Source organism: Crocodylus porosus, unplaced genomic scaffold (genome assembly GCF_001723895.1).
Source record: "Crocodylus porosus isolate Cpor-Errol unplaced genomic scaffold, CroPor_comp1, whole genome shotgun sequence".
Taxonomy (NCBI): Eukaryota; Metazoa; Chordata; order Crocodylia; family Crocodylidae; genus Crocodylus; species Crocodylus porosus.
In genome coordinates, this window is record NW_017728951.1 from 13,789,829 (window position 1) to 13,813,322 (window position 23,494).

Below are 23,494 nucleotides of genomic sequence, written 5' to 3' on the forward strand. Positions count from 1 at the left end.
TGTGCTAAAGGCCACATTTATTAGCAAAAGGTTTGGTGTCCATTGGGGGCATTTGATGTAGAGCTGTTGTCCTAAAAGTTTCTAAAAGGGGGGTGGGGGGAGGGGGACCCACTCTACATTTATGGTTCAGAAATGTGGGTTATATATATTGGGCACATCAGGACGCTGAACGGCTTCCATTTGAGATGCGTGCCCAAGATCCTGAAAATAATTGGGGAAGGCAAAATGCCAAACATAGAGGTGCTGTAGCGTGCAGGACTGACACTTAGAAACCACCATCAAGAAGAGCGGGTTGTGATGGCTTGGCCATGTCAGGAGAACCGGAGATCATATTCTCAAGACTATTTTGTCCAGTGAGATTCAAGATGGCTCTAGAAAGTGGAGTTGCCCTCTATGGCGGTACCACAATGTGTGCAACAAATATGAAGTCATTCGACATCAATGTTGAAAGCTGGGAGGAGTGCACAGAGTCCCATCCAATTTGGAGGGACCTTCTGGTACTTGGTGCAGCTCAGCATAAAGCGGCTTTGAACTAGAGGGTAGAAGTAAAGTGAGAAAGAAGAAAGCAGTGTGCTGCAGACTTGGACTCCAGCTCAGACAGCACATGGGTCTGTAAAACTTGTAACAAGCTGTTGTTCTTGGATTGGATTTGTCAGCCACAAGCTGATTCATCAGGCATCTGACTAAACCTTTAATGTGTACACCGTGATCCAGAGGATTGATGGTTGCCATGAAAACTCAAACCTTTATTCTTTCCCTTGCACCAGTGAGTTCTCCAGTAAACGCCTCTAGTTCAGTGGCAGTGAATTTTAACATGCTACAGGCATACTTGTTTGTAATTACAAATGTTTATTTTTTATTCTAGGTCGATATCTAGAATAGAGAACAAATATTATTGTACTCTATCCAAGTCAGTCCTGGGTAACTTTTGCAAAAACACCCAAAAGTTTTTGATCTAGGAACAAGCTGCTTTCAAATTACTCTTTGGACATGAACACAACACTAACGCTACTATAACTTGGATTGATTTGCTAATCTGGTATAATTTAGCAGTATTCTGGAGTGGATAGCTGCTGCAGTAGGTCTAGTTACAGTACATTGCCATTGAGTAACATGGAGGCCAATAGTAGCTTGGCTGCATTGATCAAACAGCTAACCTAGGATTGAAGCAGACACATGCCACATACTCCAAGCATAGGTGTTGGCTCTCACTCCTTGGCCTTTCCAGTTCAGATCACATGTATTACCTCTGCTTTTTACAGGGGTGAATTCACCCAAGTTTAGTAAGTTACGTGATATAAGATCATGTTTTTTGTGCCCACTCCTTGCTTATGTCTGTGTAAGAGTGGCTTGTTCCTTTATAAACCTGTGTCCACACTCTTAGATGGCAAATTGAAGCAAAACAGTTTGTAGTGGGTTTCCTTTTTTTTCTAAGTTTCTTTCATATTTAGGACTGTTTCAGTAGTGCACAGCCCCAAACAAAATTACTGTTTATGAAATAAAAGCTGTTTTTTGATGTTTCCCTCCCTCCTTTCTTTCCAGTGAAAAGACAACAGCTTCTCTTTTGGAGTACAGTATACTGAATGCTCTTACCCAGTTTTGTTTAAACCAAACATACACCTGAGGAATAAAGATGTATTGACTTGTGCTTTTTGCTGGCTAATTGCTGTAACAAAGACAAATATTATAGGGTTAAGTGTAATCAGTAACTGTTCTGTAACTGATACCTCTTCTTTTGGGTTAAAACCGTTTTTAAAAAATCCCTCCTCCCGCTGGAAAAACCTGAAACCACATGGTCTCTGTAGCCTGAGTGTAATTTTGAAGTTGGTTTAGTTCCTTAAACAACTTGATTATCTCTAATGCAGAATCCTTATTGAAACTGTATCAGCCCAGGTGCAAAATCTGCTTCCCCACCCTTGCGATGCAGCTGCTGGAAAGCCTTTTAACTTGCTAGTGTTTGGAAGCCCCTTTCCCCCTTCTCCCCTCCCCCAACTCTATGCAAGTGAGTAATTTATAGCAGAATGATAGATTCTGGTGAAATTCATCTTTGTAATAACATAATACCCAAGTATTCATTATAGGCTGTAAAAAGCTCTAAAATAAAATGTAGGTAAATTTCTTCCCTTTCCTGCCCCATCCCCATAAATACTGGCCCGGTAGGTGGAGACGGGGAGCGGCAGGAATAAGTATGCTACATCTATGCACATAAATTGATATTATTCACATGCTTCACTTGAAGCAGATGCACATTTGTAGGTCCAGGGTGTTTTGCAATATGAGTGGAATAGCAAGGAGGTATTTTAGAGCTCAAACATCAGAATTGTAGTTTTTAAAAAAAGAAGAATTTGCTTTAGCTCTGAATAAAAGCAGTTCAGCTTTTTTTTGCTTGGTGTGCTACTGTAACCCAAAATATAAAAGCCTCTGTCTGTCTTGTTTTCCAGAATAAATTTTACATAGAAACCAAGCTTAACAGAGACTTAAAAGATGACCTTATAAAGCTGTTTACGGAACATGTTGCGGAAAAGCACATTTACAACCTAATGCGTAAGTAAATTTATTGAACTTAGAGTGGGAGCGATCAGCTTGAACCAGGTGGGGAGGGAGAAGTGGAGCAGGTAGGAACGAAATGGCAAATGACTAGCTTTAAGACCAGATTCAGGGTCTGTATAATTTAGAACGCGACTGAAAGGCACAGGAGTGGATGCCATGCTGTGTATTTGGTTTACCGTTAGAAAATGCAGTGTAAGAAAATTGTGAACACATATAGAAGTAGTAATGTTCTGGAAAGAAGAGCTGGTGTATTAGTACCCACCACATAATGATGGTTGAAATTAGTTGCCAAAGTATTTCACTCATGAGGGAAAGGACGCTGCTCTTTCTTTTGGGCTTGATGATTATGATGCAGTTAATATCTTATTGTTCTACTTTAAATTTGTTTTCTAGCTTTGGTGTCGACATATTGACAAGTGTTGATAGGTGAAACAGGACTGTAGTGTAGCTGGCAGAATTGGGGTCAAGCTGGACCATTTGTCATGTACTGCTCCCAGCCATCAGCCCCGCTTCCTGCCCCACCAGCAACAATTGTAGATATGTAGAGCTGGAAGCGACCTCAAGAACTGGTCAGTCCCCATGCCCTGAGATGAGATTGATGATGGGGCAAGATTAAGACTGTAGTTACCAGTATACTGTATATACTCTTATAGAGCTTGCTCCTTAATGCTAGTAGAATGGCTATAGTATCCTAACACTCTTAAGATCAGACAGCTCCCCAGAACTTTTGTTGACATATTTAATTTTTTTAACCCTGTTCCTGCAATTAATGCTACATGTGTGGAACTCTTGTTTCTTCTAAAGAAACTTATTGAAGTTAGTGGGTGTCAACACAGCCAGTTGCAGGCTTGGGATCTTGTAGCAGTCATTGGCTCAGAGTAATGAGAGCAACTCTGATTTTTGTCATTATTTCTACTTTCTGCATAGTTGGACTCAGCATGGGGTTAACATATATATCAAGTTTGCACTGTGTGCATATTCAAGACAGTGAAAACATTATGTAAGTTAATTCAGTATGACCTTCTGTGAGCGAGTAAAGCCCTGTAGCGTGTTATTTTTCTAAAATCTTCTGGAAAAAAGTACTTCCTGAACTTTTTTACCGTATAATTTATTACAATTAATTCATAAAAATATCAAAAGTGATGCAAGGATTATATATAGATGGAATTTATCCCACAGGGAAGCTTTCCTTTTATTACAACAGGTTATCTCTCTCTCTCTCTCTCCTCTGCTGTTTTGTGGTGAGCTGCAGAAATCAAATTAAAAAAAAATTATTGTAAAAGGTTTAAAAACGTATAAAACTGCAGGTGGCAGAGAAATGTAGTGGGTATTGTAAATTAGTGCCCTCGTTAGATTTTCCCTTAGTCTTATTAGAGCTAAACCTTTTAAGTTGTTGGTATATTTTTAAAACTTCAATAAGCTTTTCTTACTGTGATCTGTCTTTCTGACATGCATTCTATATTGTCCTAGGTCTAATAGATTTGAAAAAAAGCTCACTCAATGCATTTAAATGTGATGCCTTTGTGAGTTTAGAATGTTCTTAAAATATATTAGGAAGTAGTCATGTGTGTATAAGCTGAATTAATGCAAACCATGAGGTTTATCTTAGTTCAGTATAATGGTGATATCAAAATAAATGTGTTCAAAGTAGCTTTTTAAAGGAAACAGGAATCAAAGATTCAGCTGTTAGGTTTTAACATCTTAAACTCATTCTTACACTAGTATTTGGTTCTTTTTATATAGTCTAGGTTCAACACAAAGGAAAATAAATAACTCTAGTTTTCTAAATTGCTCTTTTAATGCATTTCGTTAATAGTATCTCGAGAGGTGAATGGCAGTTGAAATAAAAATTTCAAAAGGAAGAGTAAGTATATTTGACTTAATGCTCTTCTTCAGCTATAGCACTGATAGAAGTAGAGTGGAAATTTCCTCCTCTGAGCTGATCCTGAATGATGTTCCCATTGACCAAAATTGACTCTAATCCCGTTTCCAATTTTAGCAGAAATTGTACAATCCAAAAGGACTGGTTTAAGGAAATGGTTGAGTTGTTTGTGGTCGGAGAATATATGATATCTGATTTCAGAAGGAAAGGGAACATCTGCAAATAGAATTAATTGTTTCTTGTGATCAGTGCAAGGTGTTGGGGTTTACAGTCATTCTTTGCAGAAAAAGAATAAGATAAGTGAGCTTGTTTGGTCAAAATTTGCCTACATTTATACCTACTCAGCTGGATTGTCTACTACAGAATTGGGTTGTTGGTGCAGAAAGCTTTCTGAACTGTTATAATATTATGATACTTATTAAAAATGGTGCTATAGTATACAGACCCATCTGTGCATGTGTGTATAAATATCTCTGTCAAAAGCAGATATTTGTCATGGCTGAGTTCTTTAACGTAAAGTGAGGATACATTAAACTAAGTGAACATAACCAGATTATTTTTTTTTATGCAGGCTGAAGCTGGCTGCAGCTGATAAGGCTGCCTTCAGTGCAGCTGTTTTAAGTGGTTAGTAGGCCACTTACTTGGCGCAAAACTGCTTAACTGAGTATAACAAGCAGAGATGGAACATCTTATTTCAGGAAAGCCTCATTAATATAAAGTGATGCAGATAATTCCTCATCTTTACTTAGAAAAAGTATGTTCCTTTTGTTGTGGATAGCAGTTATGTATGAGCTTTCTGAGTTTTGCTGCTTACAATAAATTAGGAATAGTTCCTAATTTGGGCTGCAGTTGCAATCTTCACACTTAAGTGCTTCTTAACCTAAGTACCTCTTCAGAAGGCTTTGTGTTGTCATTCTTTCCCAACACAACAGCATACAAACTTCCAGGTCTGTCCTCTTAGTTTTAGGAGCTGAGCTGTTCTGTTTTGAATGCTTGGGAATAGACAGAGGAGAAAAATGATTTTTTTCCTTCAAAACTGGAGAGACTCTTGTCTTGGCATAAGTGCTTTCTGATCTCGGAGCACAAGAGTCCTCTCCCATTACAGTCGTCATATCTTTTAGTGGACTGTAATCCAGAAATCCAGCTCTTTTTATAGTTGAATTTGAAAAGTCTTGCTGTTTGGCCCTATTGTGCGTCTAGAGAACTTTTTAAACAAAAAAGTTCAATGTCCTTGCTGTGGACTGAGCTTATAATAGCAACCTGAAATTCTGTGGTCTGTCACAGATAAGGAATTTGCAAACTCTAGATACCTTCCTTATTGGCAAAGAAGCCATAAGTTACAAGTCCCCTTTCATTTTTTAAATAATGGGTTGCTCTTCACCTTCAGGGGAGTACTGCCCTTCTCTTTGATGGTTAGACTTTAGTCTTTCTTTTATTTTCTTTTTTTTAACAAAGATGTGGTGCATAAAATTAAAAACAGACAGCTGAATATTGTAAATTACCTTGAAAGGCAGGACCGTCCAACTGGTGGCCTGCAGGTCACATCCTGCTCCTAAAGCATTAACTTGTGACCCCATTTTCCCTCCCCACTTGCTCCTGCTGTGATAGCTGGGACTGCACGTGTGGCCAAGGAGGAGAGCTGGCCTGTGCTGAAAGTGGGTGGTGTGTGCAGCCGAGTGGGGGGAGCTTTCCAAAGACAAGGAGATTGATCTCTGGATCTAAACTACAGGTTTCCCTCGCTTTATGCGGGTTCTGTATGTGCGAATTTGCTCCTATGCAATGACCTTTTTATACCAGAAATTCATTGTATGCGAGGTAAATTCAGTCTTGTGCCATGATGCGGTGGAAGCCTGCAGTCAGCTGCTTTGTGCGGTGCATTGTGGGACGGATGCGCACCAAAATATGATCTGTGTGGATCTGCGCTCCTCACTCTTTGTCTGCGACATGTGCTTCTGTAGTTGACATCCCCATTATATCGGTGCCCTGTGCTTGTGTGCACTGTTTGCTGTTGGTGGGTACCAAAATTGTCTTGTAGAAATACGTCTGGGGGTCAGTACAGCTGAAGTCTTGGAACATATCCCTATTTGTTACGTTGTAAAGTAGGTTCCCTTAATGCAAATTCAAGTTATGTGCAGTTTTCCAGGAAGGCATGTATAGCACAAAGCGAGGGAAACCTGTACATGATTCTGAAGGGCATTTTCAGTCGCTCTTGAGCAGAGTCATTTAGCAGCTATTAAAAAGAGAGACTTCCTCCATTAGGAAAAAAAATTAATATCCTCTACACTGCTTTCAATACCCTACTTTCTTTCCCCTTGCTGGCTGGAAGGGGATTAAGTATTCATACTTTCTTACTTCTCACCTGCCCTTTCTCAATAATGGATCAGACAGAGGGAAGGAGTTGTCTGGTTTAGAGACAGGAAAACTGGCATCAGCTTGTTGGTAAAGATGTGTAGTAGAATTTACTAGGCATGCCAGGAAGGTACCGTAATGTGAAAAGGAACTGTGCTGCAGCATCTGTTACCCATATAAAATCCTTCTTCGGGCATAAAGTAATGAAACCTCTGAATAAAGGCTTCCACAAGAAATACACCGAGCCAAATTTGAAACCAGGTTCTTGGTTGGAAAAGAAAGATACACAACTCCTGAAGATTCAAACATTGATATAGCTTTAACCTCTCTTTTTAGCTGGTACCATATTTTATTCTTAGTATATCCCATTTTCCAAGTCCTAACATGTCCCTATGCAGTCATTGAACTAGCTAATTTAAAGATTACTCATTTGGTCTAGCAGTTTTGTTATCTATAGGCTGACTGATTCTAAATAGCAAGTTTATAGACTGTTGCTTAAGTACTATAAATATTTTATAGTATTTAAGATGAATTTTTATTTTGCTAATGGTGAAGTCAAGATAAATAGTTGTCTGGAAGAGATTCCTGACGTTGGCCAGAATGAAGCAGGAGTTGGTCTTCTTTTTACTTCCTGTTACAAACCTAATTTGTGTAAGGGATTTGTACTGTTTTCTTTTCTGAAGTCTGAAGCCTACAGATTGACAGTGGTCTGTTGTATGTGCATGGATCCTTTCTTCTGCCTCTGGGAATGCTTCCTCTTAGTCTCAGGACTCGTACTTGCTAAGCATTTCTGTCTAGTAAAAGGCTCCTTTTCTGTGTGACAGCTTTTGTTACATTTTTTTTCCTCCATTTTTCCAGTCATGTCACCTCAGATTCATTGGGGGTAAGTCTGGCACCATTCACCTTTTCATTTGAAGAAGTGCAGCTCTTTCATCATCAGATAAGAGAACGCAGTATGCTGCAGAAGGGTCTCCTTTTATAAAGATAGAGAGGGAGAAGGAAGGCTTTTGACTATTGTGTGTTCTCGGAAGCAGTGGGAAAATGGGCCTGAACATTGAAAAAGGTTAGAGATTGACAAGGAAATCCACTCAGATTATCCTTTATTACATGTGACAGGAGATTAAAAAGTTGGGTATAATATAAAAATGTAGACAAGGTGAGGTAGTTGAAGGTCAGTACATGTAGCAGGAGAAGTTTTCAGTTTTGCCAGGGTTTTTGGCTCTTCATTCGTTGATGTATAACTTGCTCAGTTGACATCCAGAAGTGGTTTGTTGCCTGATTCATGCGGACACATGTATATTATTAACAGACGTGTTGACCTATCCTGACATCAGTTGGCTTGTTAACTTCAGTGGACCAGAATACACAGATTTATTTCTAAGCAATTGGCCAGAGAACAATGCAATAATATGACATAATGCCATTACGCTAATACATTCCCCATCTAGCGAGGTCTCTACAGAGTACTGAGAGCTGTTCAGTTTTAATGCCAAGATTTTCTGGCTGTGCCGTTACAGCAGCAGGCTACTTTCCTTTCCCATTGTCTGCCCTTCCCAAGGTAAATCAGATTGAAAGATATTGCTGCTGCCCAAAGATGTTGCCAGTGAATTTTCTGATATGACTCTTATATCTCAGGGTAGAAATGGATGCTATCAGGCGTCATAGTTGTGTTGCCGTAAGAATTTTTATGGCAGCATAAATGACAAGCAAATAGCTGTCCCTACCCTTTCTCATCCCACAAGAGTAGTAGTAATGGTAATATTTTTAAAAATTAAAAAAATAAAATAGTAATAAATTGTGCTGCCGTGTTGCGGCAGACATTTATTTGCTGTGTTGTGGAAGAGTGTGGGTAGTCTGGAGCTGCCTGTAATCTCCAGCCACTGCAGGCAGGTATTTCAGGAGCCTGAGGAGTCTGGTTGTGCACACCCTGGTAGGATCAGGCCACTCAAGCTTCAAGAGCACCTGCCTGGCTTGAGATGTGCCTTGGGGAATCTTGCAGCACATCTCCTGCAAGTGGGGAAAGTCAAGGTTCCCCACTTATAGAGGTGCATCTCTGCAAGTGGGGAAAGCCCGCATGGGTTCTGGTATGGAAGCAAGGGACCTGGGGAGTCCCCAGTGCCCCATGTCTCCACGCTGGGGCCCATGCAAGCCCCTGCTTCCATGCTGGGGCTTGCACCAGGTACTGCACTGACCTGTGCTTCATGTGGAGGCCCGGGTGAGCATGGATCCATGTGTGGTGGGGTGGCACAGCAGCTTGGGAGCCAGGAAATTCCTGGTGCTTCCTTCCTCTATGCAGGGACCTGTGCTGACCCATGCATCTGTGAGAAGCACAGCTCATTGCAGGTTTTGGCCTGGAGGCACAGGGTACTGGGGGTTCCCCAGCTTCTGTGCTGCTTCATGTTGGGCCCTGTGCTGACCTGTGCTTGCACATGAAGCATGAGCTGGTACAGGTTTTTGCAAAGAGGTGCAGGGCAGCAAGGGGATTGTTGCCAGGACTGTTGTCCTGCATCAGGTGACTTTTCATTCAGTAAAGCAGATCAGCTATGGCAGGAAGCATCCTGCCACAGCTGTTCCACTTCTGTTTGGTGATGTCTGTTTCTGCCTCGGTGAGATGGCAGGCGGAAAGCAACCTGCAGTTCCCTGGCGCAGGAGAGCATGTCTGAAAAGGTGTCCACTGAGAAGAGACCCTCTGGATTTTCAGCTGCCTCTGCCAAACTTAATATTTATGGATGTCTGCTGTTTCAGTCCTCTAGCTTTTTACCCAATAAGGAAATATTTAGTAATGTAGGTGTCTTGACCCAAGCACCTCTGCTTTTCCCTGAAATCCTCTGGGTTAAAGATCTAACTAAATGTTGTCAGTGAGGTTTGCAGTTATAACCACCAGCTCTAAGTACTGAGGTTTGCAGCTTTAAAAAGTGCATTCCAGTCTTTCTAACACTTGCACTGTGGTGCCCACTGGTGTCCAGCCTGTCTGGCCCCCAGGGCCTCCCATGGATCTGGAAATTTGGCAGAGGTGGAACAGTGGCAGTTAATACTGCTACCACTCTCTTTTTGCCAAATTTCCCAAACCGTGGGGAACTTCACAAGCTGGATGTGACATGGCTTTGTGGACAAGGTTTGGCTTGCAGGCCGTAGGTTGAGCAGCACTTGTCTTGCAAATACTACAGCTTAAGGTTTTTCTGAAGGATTTGGACAACTGAAATCACTCTTGCACTTTGGAAGACATGGGCAGCAAGTTAGCTGTTCTATCAGAAGGATTACTATCTAAAAAGATATACTGGTTGATAACTCCAAGCTCTTGTTCTTTAACATGACAAATAGGATGTTGCTGAGTTCCTAGACATTGTGTGTGATAGTGTGCCATATCAAAAAAAGAATAACACACTGCGTCTATGAGGCTGCAGGTTGCTATATTTTACGTTGTTAAATCTATAGATGTTTATATTAGATCACTTACGTTTTTTAAAAACCTGAAGACTGCAAATTACAGGTTGAAAGCTAGAGCTGAAGTTCATGCTCAAAGGAGGAGGAATTCCATCAAGCAAGAAGAAAGTCTGAACTGATGAAGCAAGAGCAGAAACCTTAGTCACCAAAAACCTCTCATAGGACACCAGTAGGAATATTAGTTCATTACAGCAGATGAAACTAGGCAGTAGAGCAGGGTCAGCTATGTTTTTGGGCCAAAAACACCCATCACCTCTATTTGAAGATGTTGGCATGCCAGAGTTGGATGATGGAGGACCCGCAAGGGGCCCAACCCTTTTTGTAGCAGAGCAGCCTGGGCCCCTTCCCCACTGTCCTCCCTGAGGCATGTATGCACCCACCACCGGCAACGAGTTGGGCTAGAGCTCTGCAGACCCCAGTGCGACTGCCAGGAAATGTTAAACTGTTCGTAAGAGCACAGTCTAGTTGCAAATTACTCCATTTTTTCCTCAGAGGAGGAGATGTGAAAAGAACTGTGCAACTGGTGGAGAACTAGTCATTCTTTTTTGCAGTTCTATGATCAAGAGCAAGTTTATCTTATTTTAAAATACCTGTCTTATTCCTTAGCAGTAGCAGTCCACTTTGGTATAAACCAAAATCATTCTAAAGCCCTCTCTCAAACTGCAATAAAGTTGTGTGGACACTATTGGTCCTGGTATGGTTAAAGGAATGTTAAAAACTATAGTTATGACTAACATCAAGTCATGACTACACTTTTTCTTTTTTTTTTAGCTAGTGTTACTTTAGAAGCATCTGTGTCCACACACTTTCTCTCTAATTCGGAGGAGGGCTGCTTCTGGTGAGACTCAGAGCTGATAAATGCTCTGTTATCAAGGGGGGGCGGACCCCACCCTAATCCTGATGGCCACGTCCCCTCAGCTCAGCAGTGTGCAAGGCAAGGGAGGGCTGCTTTAGCACCCCTTGGCTTCTAGCCTGAGCCACTGCAAGCATGTGCCTGTGTGTCTGGGATGTCTATACAGGTACAAAGTGATTTAACCTAGTCAGGTTAGACTAACCTGCGAAGATTGAATCAAGTTAGGCTCTGGCTTTTTGGATGTCTGTCCCTAGCTCGAGTCTCCTACTGAGGCTGTGTGTTCAAATATCATGACTCAGATGTTTAATTTGGTACTTGGGAAATAAGTGAAAAAAATCTCATTCTGAATTATGACATTTTAAATGTTAACATTAAAATATCCTTTCATTTTACAGGAATCCAAATGCTTGCCTTTTAGTTACCTTTGGGCTTTTTCTTAGCTATTAGTTTTTAAAATATTAATGTTTTATAGGCTTTTTAGGATTTTTATTAGATACTTTATCTGCATTTTGGGTGATAAAGAGTATTTTTGTAGGTTTTACTGCTTGTGTAATGGCAAATGGTCAGGAATAAATAGGAATTCTTTCTTTCTTTCTTTTTTTTAATCTACCCTGTAGTCTTCCTTTTCTAAACTTTTGGAGGATTTACCTGAGTCTAGGGCAAGTTAGTTCAGAAACCAAAGAAAAAACAAATAATTTTATCGTGGTTTTAATTATTCTGTAATGGTAAAACTGAAGCTTAATCATGTGAGGAAGGTGACTTTTGTGTACTTGTCTTTAGAGAAAATTTTGCCATAGTTCATAGACCCTTAAAATCTCTGCACATAATGCATATCTGCATTAGATTAAAGCCCGGATCTTGCAAAGTGCACTTAAATTTATGAACCAATATTTTATTTGCTGTTCTGTTGCTTTTGTTAAGCATGTGTAAATCTTTCAGTTAAATATGGACTGGGGCTCAGTCCTGCTTGCATATGACATATAATTCCATTATATTCAATCGAATTGCACTCGGGGTATAAAATTTGCCATGCAAGATTTAAATGGTACAGAGCCAGTAGGATAGAGCTGCTGTGGTGGAAGGAATTATCCTCTTCATTAAACTTCTTCTGTTTTGGAGGTATTTATTATTATCTACCAGTTCTTCTTTCATGAAAGCTTCACCACTTACTTCAGTGGAAGTAGGCCTGAGTGAAAATATCAGCAGGAGAAATGTGAAACATCTAGTCTTGTGGGTCTCAAACAGGGTGATGAAGTACCCTGGTGTGATGGGAGATCCTTTAAAGGGTACGATGAGGTGACATAATATTAGCACTGTTGGGTGGGCAAACACCTACGTGATTTGCAAGATGGTATGTAGCCAGAGATTTCAAATAGGAATCCATAGTGTCAAAATATTTCTCTTGTTGTGATCTTTGCAACAGTTGACTTGCTCTGTTACTTTTTTTTGTGAAAAATGAATGAAAGCGAAGAACTGACATATTCCTGGGAGTAAAAATGGTTGCGAACCACTGATTTGATGTATTGGTTAGCTGAACTAATTGTTTGTACTGATGGTAAAGGGCACCTCCATTTTGTAACTTTAAGTGGAATTTTTCTTTTTGAATGTGTTCCATTAGAAACTCATCTTCATTACTCTCCAGGACTCTGAGCGATTGTAGGATTTGAAGCTACAAAGTTAGTTGGTACTGACCCTAGCTGACTGCAGATATTGTAGTTAGCTGAATCCTTTGATAGGGGCTGCTTCTGTTGCTTTGTGTGGGGTCTTTTATTTTTTTTACTGGCTTCCCATAGAGCTACTGCAGTGCAGCTGCAGCAGATCGGTCTGTGGCTCTGTAATTCCTGACAGTAAATATTGCAGTGTTTGTGCACTAATATTTAACAGGAATATTTTAATGTCCATTATTTTTTGAGCAGATTTTTGCCTTGCAGCTTGGAATTTTTTGATTTATTAGTATAAGGGCAGAGGAGTGATGCTTTTGCAGTCACGCCCCTTGACAGGAACTCAACGTCTCCTTCATGACTGCGCCAAGGACTCGCCGCCTAAGGGATAATGTCTCTTTCATAAATGTGTGGAGTCATTAATGTTGCTGAGGTAATCCAAATACTACAGTGATGTGCAAATAAATGGAAAGAATACAGCTTTACTTGCTTTCTACCATTAGGTTCTCCCACGCCATAATTTTTAGCTGTATACATGCTTTAGAGGGCGTTAATCTGTTCCAGTGTAGGCAAGAGTGGCCTGTTTAGCTTCTGTAATAGATGCTGAGTAATTTAATTTAAAAAAATGCAATGCCTTAATGTTTGCTTATTACAAAAGATCTCTTACAAGTACTCAATAGTTACATTAGCCTGTTTTGCTAACCTCATTGTATTTATGCCATAACCTCTTTGCACATACTCTAAACCCTCATGGTTTCAGTTGTTTGGCAAACGTTAGAAACATGGGTCTAAATGCAGTATGATGTGCTGTTTGTCAGGAAACTGTAGCCGAACCTGTTAGCTATAAAAACCATCATAGTTCTTGAGATTTCTACACCTCTTCTATTAGAACTAGTTCCTTCTTTGAAACTTCCTGTTGCAGCATTATTAGGCTTTCATTTCTGAACTGTGGGGGAAGGGTATGTTCCAAAGAAAACCTGAATTATAGCTGCATCAAGACTCAGTGTAAAACATCTTTCTGGCTTTATATGTAAAGAAAAACAGTATTGAATATACCATTCATTTTTTGTCAAAATGTTGAGCATAGAAGAATTCACTAGTGTACCTGACTAATGCACAAATGATTTGGCTAAACTCAGGTTAGCGTCTGTTACAATCAGACTGCCAAATAAATAGTAAAAAGAAAAATATTTGTGCGCCAAATTGAAATAAAGGTAGTAGAGGAAAGCACTCTTACATTTGTGCTAATGAGAGGATTGGCATCCAAGTGAACTATCCCACTGTTTTTAAAATAAAATTGTTTTATGAAGGTAGGTGGAGTAATCAATAACTCAGTGGAGAAATAAATTGCTGCTCATTTTTATTTGCTCCATGTTGTAAATGCGTCTGGTTAAGCCTTCAGAATTGTAGCGTGTTGTAGAATAGGATTGTAGCTCAATTTAGGAAAAAAGGTTTTAGTGTAAGAAAGAAAACGGACGTAGTCAGCAGCTGTAATAATGTGGACAAATTTAAAAATTGCCAAACTGTTGCCCAGCCCCACAAACTGTTATTCATCCAAATAGTCTAAACCTGCAGGATTCAGTCTGTTCACTTCAGGGAATTGCTTGAGCAAGTTTAAGTGCGACTGTGTTAGGTCTGGCAGGTTGGTTATGCTGTGAGCTGCCATACTTAAATAATGCTGTCGTGCCTTTGGTTGGGGGGTGGATGTACCTACTTGCTGTCCTCAGATCGTTGCATTTTGCAAGCTATACCAGACAGGTTTGTGATTTATGTTTTTGTTTTAGCATTGGTTGAATTAGCCCTATTTGTACAGGGGAGGCAGTAGGGTGGTAACATCTATACACGGGTCTACCATCTGTTCAGGAGTAGCCCCAGGTGTGGTTAATGTGAACTGGAAGCACTCTCATCACTGTCTCTTCCCTGTTGTATGCCCCCTTTGTTAGCTATGCTGCTCTATTGCCTCCTTTCTTGCTAGGTTGTACAAACCCTCAGGAAACTATGTAGGAGTTCAGCTCTGCTAGCATCTAAGGGAACAGTATAGCAAAGGATAGCTTCTCTTCCTTACATGGCTGCATGAGAGATGAAAAAAGAAATTGAGAACGAACCATACATTTTATCTCCCTTTTTTCATCTCAGCCCAGCGACAGGCTTTAACCCTGGGATGTGCAAAGTCTCGCCCTCAGGCCAGATCAGGCCTGTGGCAGACTCCATTTTCCAGCAGCCCCTGCCTGTGCAGCTGCCAGACCCAGCCTGGTCCCATGGAGACCATCCAGCAGCTGCGTGGGGAGCTGCTCCACGGCCAGACGCGTGCGGAGGTGAGAACATGGGCCAGGGCACAGCTGCGGGCCGCTGCCCACACGTCCCTGCCACGGGTGGGTTGTGTGGGCAGGGGCCTGTGGGGAGTGGATCACGGCTCTGCCCAGGCCCCATCCCAATGCGCCCTGCCCACGCGGCTTCTGGCTGGTCTTCTGGCATACGTACTGGTGTCAGGCTGCTTTAACTGGCTATTCTTCCAACTATTTGAGTTGGTCTAATAAAAAATATTGGATTTACCCAAAACACCCTGTCTGCCTTGAAAATGTCATGCATTTACATGTTCAAATAGAGCCTTTAGCTAGGAACTCTCCGGCTTTTAAGTGTCACATTTACAACTCTGGTTTTGGGTTACAAATACATTTTCTCTCTTAAAACTTTTTAAGAGTAACTGAAAGTTATTTCTCCTCAATGGACACCTAGTTTGTATTTTGGTCTCTCTCTAGCATTTAAAGAAGCACTTTTAAAATTGCTTGTCTAGGCAGCTGAACATAGGAAGGCAGGTCACATATAGAGCGTGTTTCAGTATTTGCGCATATCTTCCTAATAAAGCCTTAGCCTTTTGTGATGTCAAAGCATCCAGCTTTCTTGACTGGTGTGGAGGCTGCTTCAAGAACAGTCTGTAGGAGATTGATTGTGTCATTGGAACACACATCACAAAGCTACAGGTGAACGATGCTGGGTTTTTTTCCCCCGACTGTATTTCTTTCTGAAACTCATTTCCTTAGAGTAGCTGCGAATAATACCATGTATGTAAGAAACACAAGAGAAAAAGATTTCTGTAGTTAGCTCTGCTTTGTGAAAGTCTTTCACGTGAACAGGAAAAGAAAACGTAATAGCAAATACGTTCACTGCCATTGTAGGTAATGACTGAGCATTGAATTGGGGAAGCTTCTATAGCCAATATCATGCATTTCTCCAGAGTGCGTTAAAAAGACGAGTTTTATATAGCTGGCTGCCATCCGTTCTGGATTGGGCCAATAGGTTGTAAGATGCACACAGATTGGCAAGTGGTAGGTATAGTTTGAGGACCATTTATAACTCATTTGTGGTTGCATTTAATGTGCATGTTCAAATTCATGCTTAAATTATAAAATGGTTTTAACAGCAGTAAGTCAGCTAAGAACATGCACCTCCAAAGGAGGATGTGATTACTGGTATGTCTGCCAGTTTCGTATAAACTCACAAAAACAATTAGAAACTAAATGTAAGTGTTCATTCCCATGTACAATAAACAACATTTTAAAGCATGTTTACAGCTAGCTTTTTTATTGTTTCCAAGCGAGTGTTCATGTACAGATTTCAGAGCCAGAGCAGATTTTGTTGCCAACTTATAAAAATTGAAAGAAAGAATTAGTGGAACTGGAGATGTTTATCATAGCAAGGGTAAATAGTACTGCTAAAAATAAGTTGTATCTACTTCAGTTCTGTGTTGAATACTTAATTCTGTCAGTTGCCTGTTTTAAGTCCTGGATGTTTGTTTGGAAGGAAGAAAAATAAAGTATTTTACATTTTTATTGTGCAACTTTATGCATTATACTCTAGGACAGGGGTTGTCAACCAGGGGTACGCAGGGACGCCCTAGGGGGTATGTATGGGTGGGTGGGGATGGAGCGCTGCTGCTCCCCAGGAATAGGGCCAAGGGGACAAGGGCAGCAGTGCTCCTCTGCGGGTGGGAGGAAGCTCGCATGTGGGGGCTGCCGCTGCCACCCACCACCCTGTGTTGCCATTGCTCCATGTCTGGCCACGCACTTATTAAAAAAAGGTTGGAAACCCCTGCTCTAGGAGACTTGGGGATGAAGTCATTCAGTTGTCTGTTTGATTTCCTCTTTAGAAACATCGGGTGACAGTAGAAAACTTTCTTTTAATGTCAAATATACGCTTACATCTCGTATTTGCCTTCAAAATGCCTAATCAGATTTTTCTTTGTTTCAGCTTTACTTTTGGAAGCTCAGTCAACACCTTTTCAAATCACTCCTTCAACCATGGCAAATATTGTGAAAGGCCTCTATACACTAAGACCAGGTAAATATTCATTGCTGCTTTCTGGAATTTCCTATTTTGTTGTGCTGTCAGAACAGCTTATGCAGTTGTTAACTAAATATTCTGTATTTTTTGATGGACTCTCACATTGGTGTCTGGTGCCTCTTGAGTCAGTGGGGTCACGTACCCTCCCCCCCACCAACACCAGGCAGTGACTAGGGGTGTGGGGTCCCCCAACGGCTGATCCCACTGGCAGGGGGGGGGGGAGGGGCGGTCTCATTCACCGTAGAAGCAGCCACGCTGCTTCTGGAGCTCCACAGCCACTTCCAGAAGCAACACAGCCGCTTCTGCTGGTAGCTCTGCTCCCTGGCTGGCGCTTGCAGTGGGGGCACTGGTGCTCCCACTTGCCCCCCTGCCCACTGGCTACACAGGGAGCATGGCCTGACAGGGTGCACATGCACCACCTATGCATTACCCCTGGACTGTCACGATCCAGTCTGTTAATATTTAGCTGGGTTATGGAATGGCACATTGAAATCATTGCTGTAGTTACAGAAGATCTCTAGGTGCCTATAGGCATGCTGGGAGGCTGTTCTGATACGCTGTCGATGCAGACTCGATTAGTCTGGTGTGTTGGAATGTGCTAATTAGCATGCTCCAGCCAGCCTTGGCATCTTGAGTATCAGCATCCTGGTGCTTCAAAATGGCAGCAGGGGTGCTTTAACTAAAACATGTTCGATGAGCTTTAGTTAAGTGCCCTTGCCACCATATTGAAGCGTGGGGACATTGATACATGAAATGCTGTGGGTGCTTTTAATTAAAGCGGCTCTCGGAGCCACTCTGAAGTGCCCTCCCACCCACTTCTGGAGCATGTGTAAAAGTGTCATCTGTGTTTAGCTTCACAAGGAAGATGGATGCAAGTTGTCTTCTCACCTTATCAGAACCCTCAGTTCTTTAAGTGTAAAGTAAAAGCAGAGGATTTCACGTGTTAGTGCTTTTGTATTAATAAGAAGGGATGAAGCTGTTCAGTGGTCAGTTATGGAAACTATTCCAAAGGAGGCTAGATGGACTAGTGGGAGTGATATATGTTAGTTCTGCAAGAGACCTGGGATCATATTAAATGGTTCAAATGGCCCTTCTCTTTTTGATCCTGGGATTTCAGAGACAGCTTTGGTATAACAAAGAAATAAGCAATTTATTATTACATGCAAAAGCTTTATTTCACTCTTGCAAGGTAGAGTGTATTAGAGTGCAGACATTGTGTCCAGCAGTAGTTTTTATCAACAAGCCAAGACAATTATGGTATGGAATATCTTTCATGCATTAAGCTTAATTGGTACAGATCTCTAACATATAATTTGCAGTGCTAAAAGGAACCCTTATCTAGGGCTTGTATTCAGATGCCATTTAACAATGCAAGGGGTATTTAAGGTGGCTATCACCAATTAGTGCTTTCCATTTGCCATCTAAAGACAAAGTGTATAATTTTAGCAATGTTGAAGCAACATTATATTTGTTAAGCTTTTATGATTGGTTTATATTACATATCCCTACCATCAGTTGTATCTAACTGTAAGGATGGAAGAAAATTTGGGTTGGTGATGCTGAGAAATTCTTGTGTCTGAAACAGGAATATTTTTACTTTTCTGTATCAAATGAAATATGGCCTTTTCACTCCTTCTGACAACATCGTTTCAGTTCAATAGGAAGACATAAACCATCAGTTTACACAGAATTTAAGCTCTTACTTTAGGAAAAAAGCTTACTAATAATATTTTGATTTTAATTGTAATCTTTTCTACCTCCTGGGTCAGAACACTTGGCAAGCCCCTCCCTTAATCCTCCTCTGATTAGATTGTCAGGAGTCATCCATCATGCCATCATTTGACCAGAAAAAATGAACTAAAGAACTAGACTCGTGTTAAGTGGCTGGCTGTCACCTTCCTAGTGCCAGATGCTTAAAAATTGAGTTGTGGCCTAGACATTCATGAGCTCTGTACATGGATATTTTTTATATATGTATTGTATGTACCCAAATCCAAGATAACTTCAAATTTAAGACAGCCACCCAATAATAAGACTTTTTATACATTGAAAATTATAATTATTAAGGAGCTTTCTTAAATTTTTCCATCACTGGCACAGGAGGAGGACAGGTAGCTCAACTCCTATAGCTGCTTAATGTGTGGGGACCCTGGCCCCAGGCTCAGCCAGCTAGCAGCAATAGCAGCTCTGGCTCCAGCTTTAGCCCCAAACTCAGGGCAGGGGCTGGGCCAGAGCTGCAGCAGTTCTTGTGCCATAACACAATCTCCTCTGCTTCCCCTCTGTACCACATGGTCTCCCCTGTGCATCCCCTGGGCTACACATTGCACTGTCTCATGCTCGCTTTTTTCCCCATCCTTCCCTCCGCACCATCCAGTCTCCTCCCTGCTCCGTCTGTGCCCCCCGCAACATGCTGTCCTCTGTCCTCCCCCTCTGCACAAACTGCCCTGTCTGCGTGTCTGTCCACATGCTTGTGCATGTGCACAATAAGCAGTTTGACCACAGGCCTGTTTCTTTAGTCAGTTTTTCCTGATCTGAATAATTTAATCATTGCAGAAGAATGAAGGTTTAAAAAAAAAAAGATTAAATATGAGCCCTAATGATGATGAAAGGTAAACTATTTCAACTTTTCTTTACAAATCTGAAAGCTAGAAACTTTCTTTTAGATGGATGAAAACTAAGACTCTTCCAGTTGAGGATCTGGGCTCTAAGAGCAGTGCCAAACATTTCCAAACCAGATTTTTCAGTATAATCATCTGTTGACAACACTGTAACGATAAGTTTTAATGTTTTACTTTAAATCCTGAATGGGGTGGTTTTGATTTAAAATCACTGATCAGGATGCCTCAATTTAAGCATTGTTTTCTACAAAAAGTGTGTTCTGCTGTTTGATATCCTTTATTCATTTAACTTCTTGAAACTTTGCACTTTTAGGGCATTTCTACACATGCAAGCGCCACAGCACTGTGTGCGTCACTTATAGTTGTATAAGTGGCACAACGTGCATCACCACTGAGAAAATAGCGGCGGCATGCTTTTGAACTAAAACGCATCAGAGGTGTTTTAGTTCAAAACACGCTGCTGCCATTTTCTGTGAGCTGACACGTGCTTCGCCACTTATACAACTGCATGCGGTGCAGTGCCATTTGCATCAGCTTATGTGCGGAGCAGACTTGAGTAATCGTATCTGCTCCAAAGCAGCAGATCTCTGGCAGGTTGCAGGACAAAAAGTGCATGTATAAATGCCCTTAGAGAAAGGCAAGGGCTTGACTGTGTGTACACAAACTTACAGAGAGACAATAGGGCTGATGGGTGGGTAATCAGGTCTGTTATCTCTCATCTCCATGTACTGCTGTTAACAAGGATGTTCTCTCTGGAGACAACAAACTCCCTATGCCTGAAGAAGGACGTTTTTGCCCAAAAGCTTGCAAAGAACAATTTTTCCAATTATTTAGTAGTTCTAATAAAAGATATTGCGTCTACTCAAAGAACCTTGTCTGCCTGTGAACTCTGGAGAGACAAATCCACAGTTTTGAGAACTGAAACTAAGCATCACAGAGATGCTTAATGAGAGAAGCTGAGCACTGAGCTTTGGGTACAGTGGTTTTCTGTAATCTTTCCTAATCTATAGAGGAGCCTCTGGGAACTCCATAAAGTTGGCCCCCTAATATAGCCTATGGCCTGTTGTGGCCTATTTATAAAACTTCTAAAAAGGTTACATGAATATATTGTCTCAAATAGTATATAATTAGAAGTTATAATCCTTATTCCAGGATGATATCTTTGCATGTTAACATCTTTTAAATTTCTTTATATGTTTTTTTTTTTTAAAAGCATTGTAGCAGAAAATATAATTAAATAAAAAAGCTGATTTAAATTAAAAAATTATTTTGTGTTTTTTTTGATCATTGAGTTTTATCCACCCTGATCCTGAACTTGGATTTTTGATCTGCATTCCCATTGGCTTGACTAGTAGTATATAGTCCTATGTGTAATTGTTTAGATGCTTATTACAAATAAAGTATTTGGATACATACAACCTTTTTTAAAGTGAGATTTCATTTATAAACAGGTGATAATTATAAGATCCACATGCCACTGAAAGCCAAGCTATGAACAATACTCATCTTTTAGAGAACAGATTGTCTTTGGTTTGCAGTCTGGAAAGAATATTAAGTGTGTGCTATATAGTACTTAGAATTGTTCAGTTCTGTTTGTCAAAGAGACAGCTTTAACATAGCTTTTTATGAATAATACGTTATATCTCCTAGTAAAATTAAGAGTAGGTTGAACAAAGGAAGATAACAGAGTTGCCAGACAAGATGTACTTTAGGTTGTTAGGGAAGACAGGTTCTTTGTATTAAAAGAGATTCTTTGGTAGAGTCAATTCTTGATGAGAAGCATTAAGAAAATATTAAAAGAGCAGATGCTTTGGGAGACTGAGACCTTTGGTTCAAATGTTGAAAGCAGTATCACTTGTAGATGGCTACCATAAGCAACCAGAACAAAGAACACGAAAGCAAGCCGGGGCTGATCAAAAACAAAAAAGACATGGTCTGCACTAGGGAAAAATTAAGGGGGGTCTGAGCTACAAGAACTGCCCTTTTCCCTAATTTTCTATCTTTGAATGTACCTGTGAGACTTGGGTAGTGGGCAGAATAGCAGGCAAGGTTTACAGAAAGAAGGAAGGTGCTACTGGAGAAACTTGCCATGCTCTTGCATGTTCTCAATGTGGGCTGAAGCCAAGGAACAGAAAATGGCTGGTATCTCTTTTTAAGGGGACAAATCATTTCTTTTTATGCTCGCTGCCTGATGTGGATCACTCCTGTGGGAGATGCTGCAGATTTCTCCAGCAGCAAAATCCACTCTAGTAAATGTGGACAGGAGGAGAGGGCAAAGGGAAGGGAGAGCGTGGAAGGTCAAAGTACAGAGGATGTGTGAAAGAGGCAGGAGAACTACCAGCGGGAATATGAAACAGTGTTTACAGACGGAGAGAAAAAAATGAGAGGGAGAGAGGAAAATTTGAACTGAAAAAGAAGAAAAGGCAATTGTCAAGGTCTGGTGTTGAAGTGAGCTAAGTTGGGAGCTATCAATATTGCATGGTGTAGGGGCAGTTGCATTCTTTTGCTCTGTATATTTTGTAAAAGAATATGTAGGTGTTCGCCCAGTGCATTTGACTGCTACCTGGAAGTTGCCCTTGCTGATAAAGAATTGGAGTACTAATCTGTTTTTTATTAAATGCTTTCATTAGAGGATTTATTTTTTAAGCCTGTAAACTATTTCCATGTCAGCTATTCCATGCCACTGTTGCAGTGGCACAAAAGAGCTTGTCAGTAGAACTTGTATAAAGAAATACAGTTTAGCTTAACTTGTTCAGTGAGAAATAGAGGGGAGAAAGGGAAGAATTGGGGGTCCAAGTACAGTCACAGAATTATGATGGGATTGGGATTGTGGAGATGTTGTGGGATAGTTCTCATGATTGGAATACACTCTCATTCAGGAGAAATAGGCAGAGGAAAAAATGAGGTGGTGTTGCCCTGTATATAAGGGCATGCGCTCAGAGGTGTGGTATGAAGTAGAAGGTTTGTCAATTGAAAGCCTCTAGGTAAAGTTCAGAAGAGAGAGCAGCAGGGAGGATGGTATGGTGGGCATCTGCTTCAGGGCTCAAAACCAAGAGGAGGAGGTGGATGAGGCCTTTAAACAAGCGATGAAAGCTTTCGAATTGCAGGACTTCTCATGGGGCACTTTATGTTCCCCTCCCATTAGACATCCCAATAACTAAAGTGCACGAGCAGTCCAGCAAGTTCTTGGGGGGTGTTTGGGATAATTTTTTGATTCAGATGGTAGAGAGGCCAATGAGGGGGGAAGTTCTTCTTGACTTACTGCACATAAACAGGGCAGAATTGGTTTAGAATATGAAGGTGGAAGGTAATTTCGGTGACAGTGACCACGAGATGATAGAATTCAAGATCCTAAGGGAAGGAAGGAAGGAGAGCACCAGAGTAAGGACACTGGATTTCAGAAAAGTTAATGGAGGGACCTGGAGGGCATGATTCCTTGGGAGACAAGTCTGGGGAGGAGGTGGAGAGTTCAGGAGAGCTAGCTGTACTTTCAAGGACACCTTTTTAAGGATGCAGAAGGAAGCTATCTCAATGAGAGAGAAGAATAGGAAGTGCAGCAGGGGACCAGTCTGGCTAGACGGCAGTCTCTTCAAAAGTTGAAATTCATAGGAATCCTTCAGAAAGTATAAATTTGTTCATAGTACTAGGGGAAGGGTACAAGAGTATCAGATGGCACGCAAAGAGGAAGTTAGGAAGGCCAAGGAACATTTTATGATGCAGCTGGCAAGGGACATGAAGGGGATTTTATAGGTATTTCAAAAGTAAGGGGAAGACGAGAGACCTATGGAATCTGACC

At 41.0% G+C, this 23,494-nt stretch overlaps 1 protein-coding gene across 2 annotated transcripts in view; it reads left to right on the forward strand.

Moving 5' to 3' along the window:
- The window catches only part of CACUL1 (CDK2 associated cullin domain 1), a 79,499-nt gene that overhangs the window by 39,363 nt on the left and 16,642 nt on the right, over nucleotides 1–23,494 (forward strand). For both annotated transcript variants that reach the window (XM_019556103.1, XM_019556101.1), the window contains 2 exons: nucleotides 2,442–2,544; nucleotides 16,988–17,077. In XM_019556103.1, coding sequence (XP_019411648.1) covers nucleotides 2,442–2,544; nucleotides 16,988–17,077 — 193 coding nt within the window. The remainder of the gene's footprint in view (nucleotides 1–2,441; nucleotides 2,545–16,987; nucleotides 17,078–23,494) is intronic.